The sequence below is a fragment of the Ranitomeya variabilis genome, chromosome 1, assembly GCF_051348905.1.
Source record: "Ranitomeya variabilis isolate aRanVar5 chromosome 1, aRanVar5.hap1, whole genome shotgun sequence".
NCBI lineage: Eukaryota > Metazoa > Chordata > Amphibia > Anura > Dendrobatidae > Ranitomeya > Ranitomeya variabilis.
This window is the reverse complement of record NC_135232.1, coordinates 765,198,720-765,221,295: the sequence shown is the minus strand read 5'-3', so window position 1 is coordinate 765,221,295 and position 22,576 is coordinate 765,198,720. Positions and strand designations below refer to the sequence as shown.

At 43.3% G+C, this 22,576-nt stretch overlaps 1 protein-coding gene across 1 annotated transcript in view; it reads right to left on the bottom strand.

Moving 5' to 3' along the window:
* Window positions 1-10,232: 10,232 nt before the first annotated feature.
* GIPC3 (GIPC PDZ domain containing family member 3) overlaps window positions 10,233-22,576 on the bottom strand; it is a 256,767-nt gene continuing 244,423 nt past the window's right edge. The window contains exon 6 of the mRNA XM_077271913.1: window positions 10,233-12,259. Coding sequence (XP_077128028.1) covers window positions 12,117-12,259 — 143 coding nt within the window. The 3' untranslated portion in view covers window positions 10,233-12,116. The remainder of the gene's footprint in view (window positions 12,260-22,576) is intronic.

Sequence of the window (22,576 nt, the reverse complement as noted above, 5' to 3'; positions counted from 1 at the left end):
ATCCCATGTAATTTCTTGATTTCTTTTATGAAAACTTGCGCCAATGTCTTGGCGTTGGGTAAGGCGAATAGCACAATGAAATGAGACATCTTGCTGAATCTGTCCACCACAACCAAAATAACAGAATTACTTGCAGATACAGGTAGATCAGTGATGAAATCTACTGATAAATGAGTCCAACGTCTACTGGGAATCGCCAATGGTTGGAGATACTCGGATGGATAGGAAGGGACTTAGAATGTGCACAAACACTACAGGCAGCTACATGTTCCAGAAAATCCTGGAGTTACCCAGACCACCAAAAATGGAGAGTAAGGAGATCTTTGGTGGCTTTACAACCAAGATGTTAGGCCAAGACTGAATCATGGTGTTAACTTACGGAGATTCACAGGTACAAACAGTTTACCTAATAAACAGGCAGCAGGGGCATCCCTGCTGAACCTCTACAGCCTCCTTCTCAAAATCACAACCTATAGAAGCAATAACTACCCCTTTCTGTAGCATAGAAATTCAATTGTCTCCCCCCCTCCAGAAAAACAACAAGATAAGGCATCGGCCTTAATGTTGCTTATTCCACGGCCTATACATCTCAAAAAAGTTGAATCTAAATCTAGCAGATTATAAATGTAAAAGATTTTTATGATAAGTGATTATCATGACCGAATGAACGGAGCCCTCCAGAAAATGTCGCCACTCTTCAAAAGCTCACTTAATTTCCAAGAGCTCCCTATTACCAATGTCATAGCTTTTGTCAGCGGATGACAGTTTCTTAGAAAAATACAACTGGGCTCAAAAGTTTACCCTGGGAGAATTTTTGCTTTCTTTGCCTTTTTTTCAGAGAATATGAATGATAACACCAAAACGTTTTCTCCACTCATGGTTTGTGGTTGGGTGAAGCCATATATTGTCAAACTACTGTGTTTTCCCTTTTAAAATCATAATGACAACCCAAAACATCCCAATGACCCTGATTAAAAGTTCACATACTCCATTACTTGATACCATATATTGCCCCCTCTAACATTAATGACAGCTTGAAGTCTTTTGTGGTAGTTGTGGATGAGGTTCTTTATTTCCTCAGATGGTAAAGCTGCTAACTCTTCTTGGCAAAAAGCCTCCAGTTCCTTTAAATTCCTCGGATGTCTAGCAGGAACTGCATGCTAGAGATCTCCCCAGAGTGGCTCAATGATATTGAGGTCATGAGACTCAGATGGCCAATCCAGAACCTTCACTTTGTTCTGCTGTAGCCAATGACAAATCGACTTGGCCTTGTGTTTTGGATCATTGACATGTTGGAATGTCCTATCATGTCCCATGCGCAAATTCCGGGCTGATGAGTGCAAATTTGTCTCCAGTATTTGATGATGACATGCTACATTCATCTTTCCTTCAACTTTGACCAAGTTTCCTGTGCCTTTGTATCTCACACATCTCCCAAACATCAGCGATCCACCTCGGTGCTTTACAGTAGGAATGGTGTTACTTTCATCATAGGCATTGTTGACCTCTCTCCAAATGTAACATTTATGTTGTGGCCAAAAAGTTCAATTTTGGTCTCATCACTCCAAATTATCTTGTTCCAGAAGTTTTGAGGCTTGCCTCTATGCTGTTTTGTGTATTATAGGCAAGATACTTTGTGGCATTTGCGCAGTAATGGCTTTCTTCAGGTGACTCGACCATGCAGCCCATTTTTCTTCAAGTGCCTCCTTATTGTGCATCTTGAAAAAGCCACACCGCTAGTTTTCAGAGAGTCCTGTATTTCAGCTGATGTTATTTGTGGGTTTTTCTTTGCATTTCAAACAATTTTCCTGGCAGGTGTGAACAACATTTTTGTTGGTCTACCTGACCGTGGTTTTGCTTTTACAGAGACCCTTATTTTCCATTTGTTAATCACAGTTTGAACGCTGCTGACTGGCATTATCAATTCCTTGGATATCTTTTTGTATCCCTTTCCTGCATTATGCAGTTCAACAACCTTTTACCGTAGATCCGTTGACAATTCATTTGCTTTCCCCATGACTCACAATCCAGAAAAGTCAGTGGCTGGATGAAAGATGCAAGAGTCTGTCTGGAAACTCACACAGCTTTTATGCACACACACTGATTACAAGTAAACAGGTCACAGGTGAGGATGATATCTTTAGTAGCCATTCAAACCTATTTGTGTCAATTTCTGTGAAGGTTATGAGACCAAAATCACCAGGGTATGTGAACTTTTAATCAGGGTCATTTGGATGTTTCGGGTTGTCACTATGATTTAAAAAGAGAAAACACAGTAGTTTGACAATAAATGGCTTCATTCAACCACTAACCATGAGTGGAGAAAAAGTTTTGGTGTTATCATTCATATTCTCAGAAAGAAGGCCAAGAAAGCAAAAATTCTGCTGCCGAACGTAAACTTTTGAGCACAAATGTATGCACATGGACGCCATTTACTAGGAGATTCACCCTGCGATAATACAGCCTCCACACCCACTTCAGATGAGTCAAGTTCTACAGTAAATGGCTGAGTGATGTCAGGCTGTATAAGAATCGGTGCAGATGCAAAACATTTATTCAAGGTAACAAAAGCCTCCCTGGCTGGACTGGACCATTTGGAAAAGTTCATCCCTTTCCCGGTCATATTCATCAGAGGTTTGGCCGCAACTGAAAAGTTTTTTATGAACTTACGGTAATAGTTGGTGAGACTCAAAAACCTTTGTGACGCCTTTAAGTCCACATGAGAATCCCAATCCAGTATCACCAAGACTTTGCCAGATCTATGTAAAAACCTGTAGATGATAGGAAAAATCCAGAAAAGGGATCTCCTGAACTGACAGCATACATTTCTCTCGTTTGACAAATAATTTATTGTCTCTGAGTATTTGTAAGACCTGCCTGACACGTACCTGATTTGAATTAGTCAATCCAAATAGCCCCCTAACACATAATAGTCGATGAATTTTGAGTGTATGACCTCCACCTGCAGATGTAACTGTACTATGTCTGCACCCATCCCCCCTCACTACTCACATTGTGTCCGCAACCATCCTCCCACTCTCCATACTGTGCCTGCACCCATCCCACCCATACTGTTTCCTCATACATGCCCCCCATCTATTTCATTGCTCCTCTTTTTGTATCCCTTCCTTGCTCCCCAAACTGTGTCCTCAAATCTTCTCTATTCCAGTAAGCTAAATCTCATACACATTATATCTCACCAAACAATAATCCCCCCATCTCCACATTAAATCTCCACACACACATTAAGTACCCCCATTCCCACACACATTAAATACCCGCATCCCCACGCATATTAAATACCCCCATCGACACATACTTTAAATACTCCTATCCCCACACTAAATCTCGCCACGCACATTAAATACTCCCATCTCCACATCAACTCTCCCTAGTCCCTACACACATTAAATACCCCCATTCCCACACACATTAAATACCCGTATCCCCACGCACATTAAATACCTCCATCCCCACATACACCATGTTCCAAATTATTGTGCAAATTACATTTTTCTCTGATTTTCCTAAATGGTCGGTGCAAATGACAGTCAGTCTAATAAAAGTCATCACCCGTTAGAGTATACATAGTTACATAGTTACATAGTTATAGAGGAAGGCAAAAAAAAAACATGTGGCAAAGAGTAAGCTCCACATTGGGGAAAAAAATTCCTTCCCGACTCCACATACGGCAGTCAGACTAGTTCCCTGGATCAACGCCCTATCAAGGAATCTAGTGTATATACCCTGTAACATTATACTTTTCAAGAAAGGCATCCAGTCCCCTCTTAAATTTAAGTAATGAATCACTCATTACAACATCATACGGCAGAGAGTTCCATAGTCTCACTGCTCTTACAGTAAAGAATCTGTGTCTGTTATTAGGCTTAAACCTGCTTTCCTCCAGACGTAGAGGATGCCCCCTTGTCCCTGTCTCAGGTCTATGATTAAAAAGATCATCAGAAAGGTCTTTGTACTGTCCCCTCATATATTTATACATTAAAATAAGATCACCCCTTAGTCTTCGTTTTTCCAAACTAAACAGCCCCAAGTGTAGTAACTAGTGTTGAGCATTCCGATACTGCAAGTATCGGGTATCGGCCAATATTTGCTGTATCGGAATTCCGATACGGAGTTCCGATATTTCTGCGATATCAGAAATCGGAATTGGAAGTGTGCGGTGCGTATGGTTCCCAGGGTCTGGAGCAGAGGAGACTCTCCTTCAGGCCCTGGGATCCATATTCATGTAAAAAATAAATAATAAAAATAAAAAATATTGATATACTCACCCCTCCGGCGGACCCTGGCGCTTAGCAGTGCCTCCGTTCCTAAGAATGCAGGGAGTGAATGACCTTTGATGACGTCGTGGCTTGTGATTGGTCGCGTGAGCGGTCACATGAGCGGTCACGCGACCAATCACAAGCCGCGACATCATCGAAGGTCCTTCACTCTGCATTCTTAGGGAACGGAGGCAGACGCTTGGACCGGTGAGAGCCGGGGCCGTCAGAGGGGTGAGTATATCAATATTTTTTATTTTTATTCTTTATTTTATACATGAATATGGATCCCAGGGCCTGAAGGAGAGTTTCCTCTCCTTCAGACCCTGGGAACCATTCCGATATTTTGTGTCCCATTGATATGCATTGGTATCGGGTATCGGTATCGGCGATATCCGATATTTTTTGGGTATCGGCCGATCCAATCCGATACCGATACCTTTGCATATCGGAAGGTATCGCTCAACACTAGTAATAACCTATCTTGGTATTGCAGACCCCCCAGTCCTCTAATAACCTTGGTCGCTCTTCTCTGCACCCGCTCTAGTTCAGCTATATCTTTCTTATACACTGGGGACCAGAACTGTGCACAGTATTCTGTGTGGTCGAACTAGTGACTTGTATAGAGGTAAAATTATGTTCTCCTCATGAGCATCTATGCCTCTTTTAATACATCCCATTATTTTATTTGCCTTTGTAGCAGCTGCCTGACACTGGCCACTGAATATGAGTTTGTCATCCACCCATACACCCAGGTCTTTTTCATTGATGGTTTTGCCCAGAGTTTTAGAATTAAGCACATAGTTATACATCTTATTACTTCTACCCAAGTGCATGACCTTACATTTATCCCCATTAAAGCTCATTTGCCATTTATCAGCCCAAGCTTCTAGTTTACATAAATCATCCTGTAATATAAAATTGTCCTCCCCTGTATTGATTACCCTGCAGAGTTTAGTGTCATCTGCAAATATTGAAATTCTACTCTGAATGCCCCCTACAAGGTCATTAATAAATATGTTAAAAAGAAGAGGGCCCAATACTGACCCCTGTGGTACCCCACTGCTAACCACGACCCAGTCCGAGTGCGCTCCATTAATAACCACCCTTTGTTTCCTATCCCTGAGCCAGCTCTCAACCCGCTTACACATATTTTCCCCTATCCCCATTATTCTCATTTTATGTATCAACCTTTTGTGTGGCACGGTATCAAAAGCTTTTGAAAAGTCCACATACACTACATCTACTGGGTTCCCTTGGTCCAGTCCGGTACTTACCTCTTCATAGAAGCAGATCAAATTAGTAAACATTAGTACACATCAAATTTTATTGAAGAAACCTCCCAATGATAACAGTATAATCTCCAAAATGAATAAAAACTCAATGCACTGCTCCAAATTATTAGGCACAGTAGAATTTCTAAACATTTGATATGTTTTAAAGAACTGAAAATGCTCATTTGCTCCTGAAGGCATGTTTCTGCTTTTTATACCATGGAAGCAAGTTGTCAGTCAGAAACTCTATATACTTTGCAGAGGTCATTTTCACACCTTCAGGAAACTTAAAGGGCCCTACCAGCTGTTTCCCAGGATTCCAGCCCAAAACATGACTCCTCCATCTCCTTGCTGACTTCGCAGCCTTGTTGGGACATGGTGGCCATCCACTACTCCATCCATCTGAACCATCCAGGGTTGCTCGACACTCAGCAAACAAGACGGTTTGAAAATTAGTCTTCATGTATGTCTGGGCCCACTGCAACCATTTCTGCTTATGAATACTGTTTAGGTGTGGCCGAATAGTAGGTTTATGCACCACAGCAAGCCTTTGAAGGATCCTACACCTTGAGGTTCGAGGGACTCCAGAGGCACCAGCAGCTTCAAATAGCGGTTTGCTGCTTTGTAATGGTATTTTTGCAGCTGCTCTATTAATCCAATGAATTTTTCTGGCAGAAACCTTCCTCATTATGCCTTTATCTGCATGAACTCTGTCTGTGCTCTGTTTCAGTCACAAATCTCTTCATAGTATGATGATCACGCTTAAGTTTTCGTGAAATATGTAATGTTTTCATACCTTGTCCAAGGCATTGCACTATTTAAAACTTTTTAGCAGCAAAGAGATCCTTTTTATTTCCCATTGCTTGAAACCTGTGGCCTGCTTAATAATGTGGAACATCATTTTTAAGTAGTTTTCCTTTAATTAGAATCACCTGGAAAACTAATCACATGTGTTTAAAATTGATTTCAGTGAACCATTGAGCCCTGAGACACAATACCATCCACAAGTTTATTTGAAAAACAAAACAATTAAATCTTTATGACACTTAAATCCAATTTGCATAATAATTTGGAACATGATGTACATTAAATACTCCCATACCCACACTAAATCTCGCTACACACATTAAATATTCCCATCCCCACACCAAATCTCCTGACACACATTAAATACCTCCATCCTCACACAAAATCTCCATCCATGCACTTAATCTTTGGTGTCTTCAGCACCACTGGAGCACTTACCACCAATGTGTGCCTCTGAAGTGCCTGCAAGTGACATCAGCAGCATGATCACATGAGCTGATCACGCTCCTGATGTCACTTTGACCCGGCGGTCAGAGTATCAATTGTACTCGCATCTGTAAGATCTCAGTTGTAATACAGCAGGCTCAGAGAACTGCCGACTCCCAGTCCGGGGGGTTGCAGAATGCAGCTGCCAGGGGAGACACTTTGGCCTGCTGCATTAAGTGGCCCGACTGCACTCCCAAGCCGGCTGCGCCTGGGGCACGTGCCCAAGGATCCAACCCCTAGATACGCCTCTGCTACAGGTTATGTGTGCGACACGATGACACAAAGCCACACACCACAAGGATGAGTTACCATATGATACGATACACTTTATTGATCCCGGGGAAAATTATGGTATTACAGCAGCAATACAAACAGCAGTACATAAAATATTAGGACACAAATCTTGCACAAGTATACCAACATTACATAAATAATAAATGTGGGTAGTCCAGGTATATAAGTCACTGTTAATTGACATTAGTACACCTGCAATCAGTCATTGTTGTCTACCACCCTTAAGAAATTATTATACATCCCCATAGCAGTAGGTACAAACAATTTCCTGAATTTCTCCTTCTTGCACCCTAGTAGGATTAGACGGCTGCAGAATGTGCTCTTCTGCTTCAAGAACAGCTTGTATAGTGGGTGTGTATTATTGATCATTATAGCCCTACATTTCTTCTGATTCCTATCCTCCAATACCTCCTTCTTGATAAGTTCCGCTATTGATGAGTTCCGCTATTAACATATTCTCTACTACAATTTCCTCTACAATCACTATAATTAGCATATACAGAATGGGAGGAATAGGGCTAAGCAACAGCACATGTGAAAAAGACTTGGGTATACTAATAGATCATAAACTGAACATAAGTCAACAGTGTGATGCAGCAGCAAAAAAGGCAAATGCAATTTTGGGATGTATTAACAGAAGCATACAGTCTAGATCACGTGAAGTCATTATTGCCTTCTACTCTTCTTTGGTCAGACTTCATCTGAAATACTGTGTCCAGTTTTGGGCACCACATTTTAAAAAAGACATCAACAAACTTGAGCAAGTTCAGAGAAGAGAGACCAGAATGGTGACAGGTCTGCAAACCATGTCCTATGAGGAACGGTTACAGGATCTGGGAATGTTTAGCTTGCAAAAAAGAAGACTGAGAGGAGACTTAATAGCTGTCTACAAATATCTCAAGGGCTGTCACATTGTAGAAGGATCATATTTATTCTCATTTGCACAAGGAAAGACTAGAATTAATGGGATGAAACTGAATGGGAGGAGACACAGATTAGATATTAGAAAAAACTTTTTGACAGTTAGGGTGATCAATGAGTGGAACAGGCTGCCACGAGAGGTGGTGAGTTCTCCTTCAATGGAAGTCTTCAAACAGAGGCTGGACAGACATCTGCCTGGGATGATTTAGTAAATCCTGCTTTGAGCAGGGGGTTAGACCAGATGACCCAGGAGGTCCCTTCTAACTCTACCATTCTAGGATTCTAATTCTCCTTGATGAGATAGAGGAGGAAACATAGGAAATTGTTGTTATTGGTGCTCATTTGACGCCACTATTAAAGTTTACTTTGTTGTTCATTAACCTATTGCATAGTAATTTATATTACTTTATTGACTTACAGTATATTATAAAGGTTCTGTATAGAATGGGTTCTCTTTACTCAAATCAACCATTTATTACGTTATGTGTTTTTGTAATGTGAAAAATATTAATAAAAACATTCTTTAAAAATTAATCAAAGCTGTAATATTAGAATTTAAAAAGATTTGATCATCTCTATCTATAGTTGATGGATGCCAGTTGATGCATTGGCCACCTCCTCTGCTTTATGTGTATATTGGAAACACATGACTGGAACTGAGCCCAATGCTGCAAAACTGCCATAAAATCTTTAAAAAAAATTCCACTGGTGTTGGATTTGTTTGCAATACATTAACTTCCATCCAATAGAATATGGAAAGACAACAGCACACATCGACTGTAAAATCAAGCTTTTTTATTGTAATCCAGGGGTAGGATATCAAACATGCACACAGCCAATGATAAGCTGGATTGCATGAGAAGCAAGAATTAAGTCGTGTTCACTGATATATGATGTTGCACCCCAGAAGGGAAGGGGAGCACTCATGAGCAGCATCAGTGAATAGTTGTAAAATGATATGGACTGGCAACTAATAATAATAAGAGGAATAGGAGCCTATATATAGATATATGGAGTACATAGAATATAGCCTATATAGATGTTGATAGAACATGGATTGAAATATATTTGATCTCCCCTGAGTATCCCTTTAAGGATTTTCATAGATATGGAATGTAATTGTAGATAACAACTTTGATAGATAAAAAGCTAGATAAATAAAAGTCACAAAGATCCTAAATAGTAAAGAGGTAATTTACCAGAATGTCTCAGTAAAAAAACAATACACAGGTAAGACCTCTAGGAACCTATAGCACAAGATATCTGAACATATACATATGTGTACAGTGTATAATATAACACAGGGACTGGAAAAGTACACATTATCACAATGTTTTAAACATCAACACAAGATTAACACAAAACGATTAATTTTTACAGCTATACACACGGTTAAGAAAAGTAGGGGAGAGAAGGGAATTACATCGCAAAAATGCTTACGGCACAATCAAGTAAGATATTTGACTTTAAATAACTAATCTGAAGGCAGAAAAATACATATTTTGGTTTTGATAGTGGGGTAGACTCTATCTCACTCTGGGTCAGGTGGCTGTTTTACCAGCACCTTATGTATACTTATACAATATATACCGCATATATTTTGCATTCTGTAAATAGAAGCATAAGGATCATTTTATTTTTTATGTAGTAGGAAATTTTGAGATTTGTTTGTGATTTTTTTCTGTGCGTGTTACTCATCTCAGTGTTTCATGTAAGGGTACTAAAGGTGAATTCAATTGTGAAATAAGGTGCTGATTTGGACTTTTAATTAAGATGTAAAAATCTGCAACATGTTGTGAATTTACTACTAAATTATTTACACTATTCCCTTTTAGCCTAATAAGTTTAAAGAGCTGATAACTTGCTAATCAGTGGGTATCCCACTCCTGAGACATGCTCCAATCAGCAGGACATGAAACTCTCTGACTGTCTGCCGGCCGGAAAGTGAGAGCAGAGCGCAGCGGTGACGTCGCCGCTGTGATCTGCTTTCACTTTACGGCGGCAGTCAGAGCGGGAAGCAGACGGCAAGGGACCTGACGGACATCAGATGGTGAGTATGTACGGTTTGGTTTTTTTTACTTTTACGCTGGTAACCACGGTAAACATCGGGTTACTAAGCGCGGCCCTGCGCTTAGTAACCCGATGTTTACCCTGGTTACCAGCGAACCTCGGCATCGTTGGTCGCTGGAGAGCGGTCAGTGTGACAGCTCCCCAGCGACCACACAACGACTTACCAACGATCACGGCCAGGTCGTATCGCAGGTCGTGATCGTTGGTAAATCGTATAGTGAGACGGTACCCTTACCCTTGATGAGCAACTTTTATCTGTGTTCCAAAACTGCTTGCAGTTTCTGCTCTATTCATTCTCTGTGGTGCTACTTGAGTACTTGAGAAAGCCAAAAGCAGTGCTTGGCAGCCTCACAGGGAATAAATCTAAAGCAGGTAGTGCATGCATTCTGCTGTTATATGATAACAAGGATAAAAGTTCCCTGTTCTGCTCATCAGTGCAGGTCCAAGTGGTCTGACCCCCATCAGTCAATAAGTTATCACCTATCCAGTGAAATAAGAATAGCTTGCTTTCACCGGACAACTCCTATAAAGGGTAGCTAAAATGTCATTTCTAAATATCTACTGTATCTTTACACCCTAACCACTTTTGTAATTAACTTTATTGTAAAATTCCCTACATTCATTTATCCGCTTCTAGCTAACCCTGAAATTATTTTTTTACTGCATGTCCTATGATATCTTGTTTGCAAAGAGTCTCCTTTAACTTCCTTGCAACATTCATCTCCCCTCATGGAACAGAACATAATTATTGGGCGGCGCTCCTGTTACAATCTACAGTTTCTTGCATTAACACCAACTGAAAATGTCCTGGATCCAGGTTGATAGAATCTGTGGGAGATGGGAGGATAGCACCCGCAATGTGCTTTCAACTATGAAACGAAATGCTGGTTGGGGCAGAGATAGATGCAGTTAGTGACACCAGCTCCACTCCACAGCTTCTAGCACCACCCTCAAACAAATTGTCATAAAGGGCGTGGAAATAGAAGCAATGAGTTACACCAGTACTGTCCCAAAGCTTCTAGCACCAACCTCAAATGAAATGTTATCAGGGTGTGTGACATTGGTGTCACTCACACAGCTTCTATCACCGCCTCCAATAAAGATTCACTTGAGGATAGTGATAGAAGCTTTGAGAAAGCGCTGTTGTCATTGACAACTTCTATCTTCCCCCTGATGAAGATTTGTTTGAGGGCAGTGCTAGAAGCTGTGGAGCAGTGATGGGTTCACTCACTGTTTTCATCTCCACCCCCTGATGACATCTTGTTTCACAATTAGAATCATAGTGCGAGAGCTGCAGCGTTGCCTGATGACGTCCTGTTCCAGGAGGGGCGATAGACGCTTCAGGGAAGTTAGTACAGTCTCAACCTCCTGTGACATCCTGTTTGAGACTCTTCTCAAGCAAAACATTACAGTAGGTGAAGTATAAAACACATTTAGAGCTAAATAGGGAGAAGTGTAAGGTATTGTATAATAAAGCTAATTACAAAAGTGGTTGGGGTGTAAAGACAGATATTTAGAAAGGACATTTTAGGAACTGGACCAACTCTTCAAGCTCATTCACTGAAGGAAACTGTACAACTATGGAAGCTTCAGCTCTACATAGCTGGATCCCACTGATTGCATTTTTTTTAATTACCAGCTATAACTGCAGAATGTATCGTATTTACTTACATTGTACTGTAACTTGTTGTAGAGTTCAGTGCAAATTTTGCAGCAATTTGTAAATCTGGCCTAAATTTAGTTACTTACAACACAATACATACAAAAAACAGAAATAAAATGGTTTGTCTAAACTGAAAAGTTCTGCCAGGCATGCAAATATATGCATGACAATTGCTTTATACTAGAATTTTAGATATTCTGTTACATTTGCTTGTGCTAATATAAGACTTGTCATACATTGTATTTTTCCCGTAATAAAAAAGTATACTTTCAGATATCCGATTATCATTTACTGCAAAACACAAATATACCCAAGAAATAAGATTCAGTTGTCTGCCTGAATTATGGCTTCCCAAACCTCTAATATAAACTCAGCTGGAAAAGCAAACTCTCCAAGCAAGCTGTCTAGTGCACGGCCAAACTCTTCAGGCGCTGTCTTCTCCTTGGCTGTCTCCACAAGAGTTGATGCTGGAAAAGTTGGGAAACACTGCTTTTAATAAGTCATTTATTATTATTTTGCAAGTACGAAAACATAAAGCTGATTTAAGAAAACCTTCAAACGTTTCTCGCATTTCACAATCCTACCATGCAGAAGATCTCCTAAACTGGTCATGCTCAAATTACATTGTAGAACTAGTAAGCCAAAGTGTGTCTTAAGGTAAACAAGGTTCACAATTACATGAAAAACCATTCAAAAAAATAGAACCCTTCACAAGATATTATAGTAATAATATAAAATACTTTATTTATACATAAAATATATAAAACAATTCAAGGAAATTAAGTCATGAGAGGATAAAAAGACAATCTGTCACCAATTGGTTGAGGAACTGGTTGCAGATCAATTACAGAAATAATGAAAAAATACAAGTAGTATTATGATGCAAAGTCAGATTAAATCAAGTTGCATGGGACGGCATAAAATATAAATATTCTATATTCACCAGTATATATTAATAAGTAAAACTATTATGGAACACATCATGATAAATGCGTAAAAAACAGCAAAGCATGCAACATTGCAATAAAGAAATCAATTCCAAGTAATCATAAAATGCATGGTGCCTGGGTTCTCTTATACTGTATAGGCAAACCGCCTCATATAAATTCAAATACAATGGTCAGCAGGGGAGAGTCACACTAGGGAAATATGTAAATAATGGCTACTAGTAGCGTCAGAAAACCCCTTGACGCGCGTTTCGTCATTCCTTCTTCAGAAGAAGGGGTTTTCTGATGCCACCGGGGTACCTGGTAATACTATTATACAGCTCATATGGTTTTCATTTGCCCTTGTATGGTGAGTCTCTGTGGCATATTTGTCCTCAGCACTATGCACCTCACATTACCTTTAGCCATTACTATTCACCTTTACCATTATAAGCTCCCCTAGGAGCCATTATAGACATATTTCCCTAGTGTGACTCTCCCCCTGCTGACCGTTATATTTGCCCATGTGTGGTTTGGTGAAATTCTGTGGCATAATTGTCCCCAGCACTATGCATATTATATAGGTTTTGGCCACTGCTAGTCACCTCTGCCACCATAAGCTCTACTATAAGCCATTATTCATATACTTTTCAAGTGTGGCTCTCTACATACTGACCATCATATTTGAATGTATATGAGGCTGTTTGCCTATACAGTATGTCGACCTCTCACCCAGGCACCATGCACTTTATGATTAGATGGAAGGGATTTCTTTATTGCTATGTTGCATGCTTTGCTGTTCTTTACGCATTTATCACGTCAGCCCTCGGAATGCGAGTGCTGACACCGATGGGACGGCGCTGGCACACGAGTATATATGTTTTTATTTTAATGGGGGCAAACATTCAGATTAACAAGTGATTGTCCTAGGAGTTGAAAACCCATTTAATTTTGAGATATGGAATGTAAAATATTTGTATTTACAAGTCCTGGTTTGGTGTAAGGGCCAGCATTCACTCTATGTGATTGCAGACTTCAGAATCCTCACAGCGCATACACTGCACGCTGTCCGGATTCTCCAGTGTCGCTGGAGGGAGTGTGTGATTATTTGACCACAAATATATGATTTGCATTCTCCCAGCCACATTCCTACTAGATGTACATGTCTGTGCTCAAAACAAGTGAATTTAGTGAGGTTGAGCATGTCTAGTCAGCATGTAATCAATGACCGATCAATATCGCCACTGGCACCGGAGAATCCTGACAAAGAATATAGACATAGAGTGATTGCAGACTTTCATCCCAAACATGAACGACCCCTTTAAATTTTACATTGAATTCTAAAAGTTAGTCTTTTTTGTTTTGAATAATCCTTATGACCAAAAATGCACAGGTCTGACATATAGTATCACTGGAATAAATGGTCTGTTGTGCAATTCCTCCATATAAAAATAGAATGCTTACATCATCCACATTTCCTGAAAGACTCATGGAAAGGAAAATTTCATTTTAGAATATAAACTTATTATTGACAGTCACGTAACTTTTGTCAGTATCAAAATCCGCATCAATCTGTATGTGTTAAACTGTATTGTATTGCAAGGGTGAAATTCATGATGAATCCTGATGAAATAATTGGCATTCATAGTATCTGCTATGTGCAATGTGTTTATACTCTGCAATCCAATATAGAGAGCAGTCAGTAAGCTCTGGTTATACAAGAGTAGCCAGCACTTTCACTGTTTATGTGGGTCTCAATAATCATGTAATCATTGTCAAGTGACAGCACTCAGCTGCCTCCAATCAGGACAAGATGCAATTGACTAAGGATTGATGGACGAGAAAAAGCTGCTTTCACTACCAGGCCAATTATTTGGAAACTCAAAATGACCATATGGATGGGTCATGGCTGGATCTTCCAGCATAACAATGACCTGAAACCAGGGGCGGATTATCAGAGGGTCAATATGGGCGGTAGCCCAGGGCCCAGTGGTGTGGGGGGGCCCTGGGCTACCGCACAGATTGACCCTCTGATAATTCGCCCGAGTGTGACTGTGAATGCCCGCCGGCATTTATGTGCCCCCGGACCCGGTGGGCAGAGAGAGGGGGCCCGCATCGGGCCCCTTCTCATCTGCTCACCGGGCCCCTTCCGGCGCTGCGGCGGTTTCCTATTGACGTGCGGGAGCGCGCGCGCGCGCACGTCAATAGTTAACAACAGCCGCCAGCCAATTGGAGGCTGGCAGCTGAAGTCGGCCACAGCGCACACGTCGCCGGTGTCTGACGTCATTGTCAGTCGCCGGTGAGTGTGCGCTGCTGGAGGGAGCTCGCCGCCTGGAGCGCTGGTCAGGTGAGGAGACTGTTTGTTTTTTTTGTTTTGCTTTGTTTTTTGATAAGCTAACGGTGGACACACTGGGGCAATGCTGGAGACACTGGGGCAATGCTGGAGACACTGGGGCAGATTGCTGGACACACTGGGGGCAATGCTGGAGACACTGGGGCAATGCTGGAGACACTGGGGCAGATTGCTGGAGACACTGGGGCAATGCTGGAGACACTGGGGCAGATTGCTGGACACACTGGGGCAATGCTGGAGGACACACTGGGGCAGATTGCTGGAGACACTGGGGCAATGCTGGAGACACTGGGGCAGATTGCTGGACACACTGGGGGCAATGCTGGAGGACACACTGGGGCAGATGATTGCTGGAGACACTGGGGCAATGCTGGTGACACTGGGGCAATGCTGGAGACACTAGGGCAATGCTGGAGACACTGGGGCAATGCTGGAGACACTGGGGCAATGCTGGAGACACTGGGGCAATGCTGGACACACTGTGGGCAATGCTGGACAATTGGACATACTGGGGCAGATTGCTGGACACACTGGTGGTAATATGCTGGACACTGGGGCAATGCTGGACATACTGGGTCAGATTGTTGGACACACTGGTGGTAATATGCTGGACACGCTGGGGCAGATTGCTGGACACACTGGGGCAGATTGCTGGACACACTGTCTGGGGGCAATGCTGGACACACTGGGGGCAATATGCTGGAGTCAGACACTGGGAGAGATTGCTGGAGACACTGTCTGGGGCAAAGCTGGACACACTGGGGCAGATTGTTGGACACTGGGGCAATATGCTGGACATACTGGGGCAGATTGCTGGACACACTGGGGGTAATATGCTGGACACACTGGGGGTAATATGCTGGACACACTGGGGCAGATTGCTGGACACACTGGGGGCAGGACTGGAGGCATGGGCAGAATGTAGACACGGGGCATGATTGGAGACACGGGGCAGAATGAAAGACATGGGGCAGGATTGGATCATGGGGCAGGATGGATACGATGGAGACAGATGGGGCAGGATGGGGAGATCATATGGTGTAGAATGGATACTCATGAGTGCAGGATGGGAGAACATATGGCTGGAGCCAGGAATGAGACACACGGGGCCAGGGTGGGGAATATTATTACCATAGGGGCTTATTAATGGATATTATTACTGCAGTGATGTATTTATTTTATTTTTTGAGTATACTGTTTTAAATGGGGGGCGGTCCTGTTACTGAGCAGAGTGACACTATATCACCATTTTTTCTCCATGTGGTGTAATGTAGAAGTTGTGAAAAATTAAGTAATGTGTTCTGCAAGCAGAGCTCGAGATAACTGTGTTATTTCCTGCAGAAACGAGTCCTGGCTGGAAGAAATGATGGCGGTCTGTGCTGGATGAAAGATGAAGGACTTCACCTAGAGACGTCACTGGTGAGTCAGTGTTACCTATACACTGACACTATACACTGTATACTATATACAGAGGTCCTGTGTACAATGTCACCAGTGATCACTGTATTACCTATACATTATATACAGAGCTCCTATGTATAATGTCACCAGTGATCTCTGTATTACCTCTACACAGACACTGCATACTAAGTATAGATCTCCTGTGAATACTGGCACTTATGGTGATAGTATTGTGGGGTTTTTTTAATTACTGATCAGTATTGTAGTATTCAGTCACTATGTGGTGGTAATATGTTGTCTGGAAATGGTGTTGTGGTATTTGTCCCTTGAATGTGCTATTTGGTCACCAAGTGGTGGTAATATGTGGTCTTGACATGGTGCGGTGGTATTTGTTCCTTGTATGTGATATTATTCGATCACTGTGGTTGTAATTTGTGGTCTGGTCATGGCGCGGTGGTATTTGTTCCTTGTATGTGATATTATTGGTCAAAATATACCTAAATTGTATTGCAGATTTTAACAAATATTTAATAGGTTACAGTAGAGTAGGGCCCGGCCATTTTTCTGGAATAATCTGGTTCGGGCGTCACATGACCCCCGTCACATGACCCCCGTCACATGACCGGGGGGAGCCCACAGTGTCTGAACAGCCCGGGGCCCTGGCTACCCTTAATCCACCCCTGCCTGAAACACACAGCCAGGGCAACTGAGGAATGGCTCTGTAAGAGGCATTTCAAAGTTGTGGAGTGGCCTAGCCGGTGTACAGACCTGAACCTAAGGCTGGGGTCACACATAACGTATAAAAAAACGGTCCATTTTTCACGGACGAGAATCGCATCAATGTTCCCTGAACAGTGATCCGTATGTCATCCGTGTGCAATGCGAGGATGACATTTTCTCACATCTAAGCATCCGTGTGACATTCGTATGGCATCTGTATGGTGAGATTTTCTTGCTAGATTGCAAAATAGACATATAATGGATCCCGGGCCAGAAAATCATGAATAAATAATGTGAGAGTCTATTTATTGGCTCCACAAGTTCCATCCTACAAGCAAAAAAAACTGTGTAGTCTCACGCGCAATTTTCTTCACCAGAGAGGGAAAGCCGACGGCCTGGGCTGATTTTGTAGCCTGAGAAGGGGTTAATACCCATGGATCTTCCCAGGCTATGAATATCAGCCCACAGCTGTATATTTAGCCTTTACTGGCTATTCTAATGGGGGACCCCCCAAAAAAATTAGGGTCCCCCTATAATTTATAGCCAGAAAGGCTATGCAGACAGCTGTGGGCTGATATTCATTGCCTAGGAAGGGGCCATGGATATTGATCCCCCTGGCTAAAAATACAAGCACCCAGCAGCTCCAGAAAAGGCGCATCTATAAGATGTGGCAATTCTGGCACTTAGCCTCTCTCTTTCCATTGCCCTGTAGCGGTGGCATATGGGGTAATAAGGGGTTAATGTCACCTTTGTATTGTAAGGTGACAATAAGCCCGGTTAATAATGGAGAGGTATCAATGAGACACCTATGCATTATTAATCCAATAGCATGAAAGAGTTAAAAAAATACACACACATTAAAATAAAGTCTTTTAGTGAAATAATTAAACACAAGGTTTTCCATTTTTATTACACTCTCAATCCAAGCAAAGCCCTCGTTCTTCTGTAAAAAATCCAAAATAAAAAAGCAAAAATATCCCATACCTGTCTGCCGTACAGTCAAGTCCAACGCTGCAATCCATCTGAAGGGGTTAAATAGATTACAACCAGGACCTGTGCTAATGCTACCATCCCGGCTGTAAACCACTGTGTAATGAATGAACTCTGTAGCGTGGGAAAGTTTCAGAACTTTTTCCCATGGTGCCGAATTATTTGGTGCAGATACGATCTTTTGATCGCCTGTTATTGCATTTTAATGTAATGTCGCGGTGGAACAAAAATATGTAATTCTGGCGTTTTTACTTTTTTTCTCGCTACACCGTTTAGCGGTTAGGTTAATCCTTTTTTTATTGATAGATCGGGTGATTCTGAATGCGGCCATACCAAATATGTGTATGTTTGATTTTATTTTTATTGTTTTATTTTGAATGGGGCGAAACGGGGGTGATTTGAATTTTATTTTTTTTTTCTTTATATATTTTTAAACACTTTTTTTTTTAACTTTTGCCATGCTTCAATAGTCTCTACAGGAGACTAGAAGCTGGCACAACTCGATCGCCTCTGCTACATAGAGGTGATGGTCAGATCGCCTCTATGTAGTAGAATTGTTGACTTGCTCACCGCCAGAGTCCACATCAAAGGGAGGGATACCGACATCGGTGTATTATTAAGTCCGATGTCGGTAAGGGGTTAATTATGTAAAAACTATACAACGTAATTTTCTGGATTTTTTCTCACTGTTGAAGTGTACCTACAATAATAATTATAGACCTCAGACCTCTCCATTCTTTGTACGTGAAAAAATTTGCAAAATTGGCAGTATATCAAATAATTAGTTTCCCCACTGTAGTTTAACCCCTTAACGACCACCGATACGCCTTTTAACGGCGGTAGTTAAGGGTAACGTAACGGCGCTGTGGAAAAATTGTATAGTGCCCCCCAGAGTCAGAATTTCTCTGTGGTCTCGGCTGCCAGGGGTAGCCGAGACCCCAGAGAGCATGATTTGGGTCGGTTTTCACTGTCCCCGGGGTTGCGATCACCGTTGACCATATAACAGAGACCACAAAAAAAAGTGTGATTTTTAGTGCTGAGCGATACCTTCCGATATCCAGAAGTATCGGCATCGGATTGGATCGGCCGATATCCAAAAAATATCTGATTACCGATACCCAAGTCAATGGGACACAAATATCGGAATGTAAATAAGCCCTTTCTGTCCTTCTACATCCTGTTCCGGAGGGGGGAAGAGTGTGGGCGGTGTGTGGGCGGACACTGTGCGTGTCTGTGTGTGCGGGCGGGGTCTGTGCGGACCTGCCGGGGATCTGTATGGGCCTCTCGGGACTCTGTGCGGGCTTTCGGGGGTCTGTGCGGGCTGCCGGGGGTCTGTGTGGGCCTGCTAGGGATCTGTACAGGCCTCTCGGGGCTCTGTGCGGGCTGCCGAGGCTCTGTGCGGGTTGCCGGGGCTCTGTGTGGGCCTGCCGGGGCTCTGTGTGGGCTGCCAGGGCTCTGTTTGGGCTGCCGGGGGCTCTGTGCGGGCTGCCGCGGGTCTGTGCGTGTGTGCCTGCACAGACACAAAGACCCCCGGCAGGCCCATAGAGAACCCCGAGAGGCCCGCACAGACCCCCCAGCAGGCCGCACAGACCCCCCAGCAGGCCGCACAGACCCCCCGGAAGGCTGCACAGACCCCCGGAAAGCCGCACAGAGTCCCAGCAGGCCACACAGACCCCCCGGCAGGCCGCACAGACCCCCCCGGCAGGCCACACAGAGTCCCAGCAGGCTGCACAGAGCCCTCGGCAGGCCGCACAGACCCCTTGAGAGCCCCGCACAGAACCCCGGCAGGCCGCACAGACCCCCGGGCAGGCCGCACAGACCCCCCGGCAGGCCACAGACCCCCCGGCAGGCTGCACAGACCCCCCCGGCAGGCCACACAGAGCCCCGGCAGGCCGCACAGACTCCCGGCAGGCCACACAGACCCCCCAGCAGCCCGCACAGAGCCCCATCAGCCCGCACAGAGCCCCCGGCAGGCCGCACAGACCCCCCAGCAGGCCGCACAGCCCCCCCGGCAGGCCGCACAGACCCCCGGCAGGCCGCACAGACCCCCCACGGTCCCTCACAGACCCCGCCGCACAGACATGCAGTCTCCGCCCACGCACTGCCCACACTCCATTATAGTGCATTATTGCACTATGGGAACTTCTGATTCCGGTATCCGATATCGCAAAAAAATCGGAACTCGGTAACGGAATTCTGATACAGCGAATATCGGCCGATACCCGATATTTGCAGTATCGGAATGCTCAACACTAGTGATTTTCCATTTAATTTCTCTCTCCTCTGATGTGATTGCACATCAGAGGAGAGAGAAATAGGGTCCCCTGAGCCCTCCACAGTACCTTATGTACCGGATCATTGTCTCCTGGTCCCCCGGCCCCCCTCCTTCATCCAGCAGAAATAAAATGGCGGGTTTATGCACAGTGCACCCGCCAAGATCTGCTGGCCGGCACCTGGGAGCCGATGAGAATTTTCTCATTGGCTGCTGGGCTTTGATTACTGTAATAGACCCTATCACATTGATCAAACTCCCAATATTTGTTAAATATGGCAGCACTTGGGCTGTCTCTCTTTATTCTCTCCTTGCAGTTGTTCTGGGAGAGAAGAGAGGTAGACTATAGTTGAAGTGCTACCCTGTCAGAATTATAAAAAATTATTTCTGCGTCCGTCTTCATAAAAAATCTAATTACCCTCCCTCTTTTTCCATAATCCCCATTGTGAGGAGACTATAAAAATATACTGTATACATATATTTTTTTTATAGTTTTATTTTTTTTTTTTATAATTTTTTTTAAATAGTTTTTTGCGGTTAGGGTTAGAAGCATTAGGGTTAGGGTTACATGTATTAGGGTAATATGTATGTAGTATGTATGTAGCATGTAGTATGTATGTAGTATGTATGTAGCATGTATGTAGCATGTAGTATGTATGTTGTATGTATGTAGTATGTCTGCAATATGTATGTAGCATGTATGTAGTATTTATGTAGTATGTATGTAGCATGTATGTAGCATGAAGTATGTATGTAGTATGTCTGTAGTATGTATGTAGTATGTATGTAGCATGTCTGTAGTATGTAGTATGTATGTAACATGCATGTAGCATGTATGTAGCATGTATGTAGTATGTATGTAGTATGTATGTTGTATGTATGTTGCATGCATGTAGTATGTATGTACTGAATGTAGTATGTATGTAGTATGTATGTAGCATGTATGTAGCATGTATGTAGCATGTAGTATGTATGTTGTATGTATGTAGCATGTATGTAGTATGTATGTAGTATGTATGTTGTATGTATGTAGTATGTATGTACTGTATGTAGTATGTATATAGTATGTATGTAGTATGTATGTAGCATGTATGTAGCATGTAGCATGTATGTAGCATGTAGTATGTATGTTGTATGTATGTAGCATGTATGTAGTATGTATGTAGCATGTATGTAGTATTTTTTTTTACATTCAACACATTAGCCGGATGATGGGACTACTACTGTCCCATCATTGGCTAATGTGTCAATCACTGTCATTGTAGCAGGCATTGTCCGATGGGACTTGTAGTCCCATCGGACGATGCCTGCACAGACACAAAGACCCCCGGCAGGCCCACACAGACCCCCGAGAGGCCCACACAGACCCCCCGGCAGGCCGCACAGACCCCCTGGCAGGCCCCACAGACCCCCTGGCAGGCCGCACAGAGCCCCGGCAGGCCGCACAGAGCCCCCGGCAGGCCGCGCAGACCCCCCGGCAGGCCGCACAGGCCCCCCGGCAGACTGCACAGAGCCCCAGCAGGCTGCACAGAGCCCCTGGCAGGCCACACAGAGCCCCGGCAGGCCACACAGAGCCCCCAGCAGGCCACACAGATCCCCCACGGTCCCGCACAGACCCCGCCCGCACATAGACATGCAGTCTCCGCCCACGCACCACCCACACTCCATTATAGTGCATTATTGCACTATGGGAACTTCCTACTCCGGTATCCGATATTGCAAAAATATCGGAACTCGGTATCGGAATTCCGATACAGCGAATATCGGCCGATACCCGATATTTGCAGTATCGGAATGCTCAACACTAGTGATTTTCCATTTAATTTCTCTCTCCTCTGATGTGATTGCACATCAGAGGAGAGAGAAATAGGGTCTCCTGAGCCCTCCACAGTACCTTATGTACCGGATCATTGTCTCCTGGTCCCCCGGCCCCCCTCCTTCATCCAGCAGAAATAAAATGGCGGGTTTATGCACAGTGCACCCGCCAAGATCTGCTGGCCGGCACCCGAGAGCCGAAGAGAATTTTCTCATTGGCTGCTGGGCTTTGATTACTGTAATAGACCCTATCACATTGATCAAACTCCCAATATTTAGTAAATATGGCAGCACTTGGGCTGTCTCT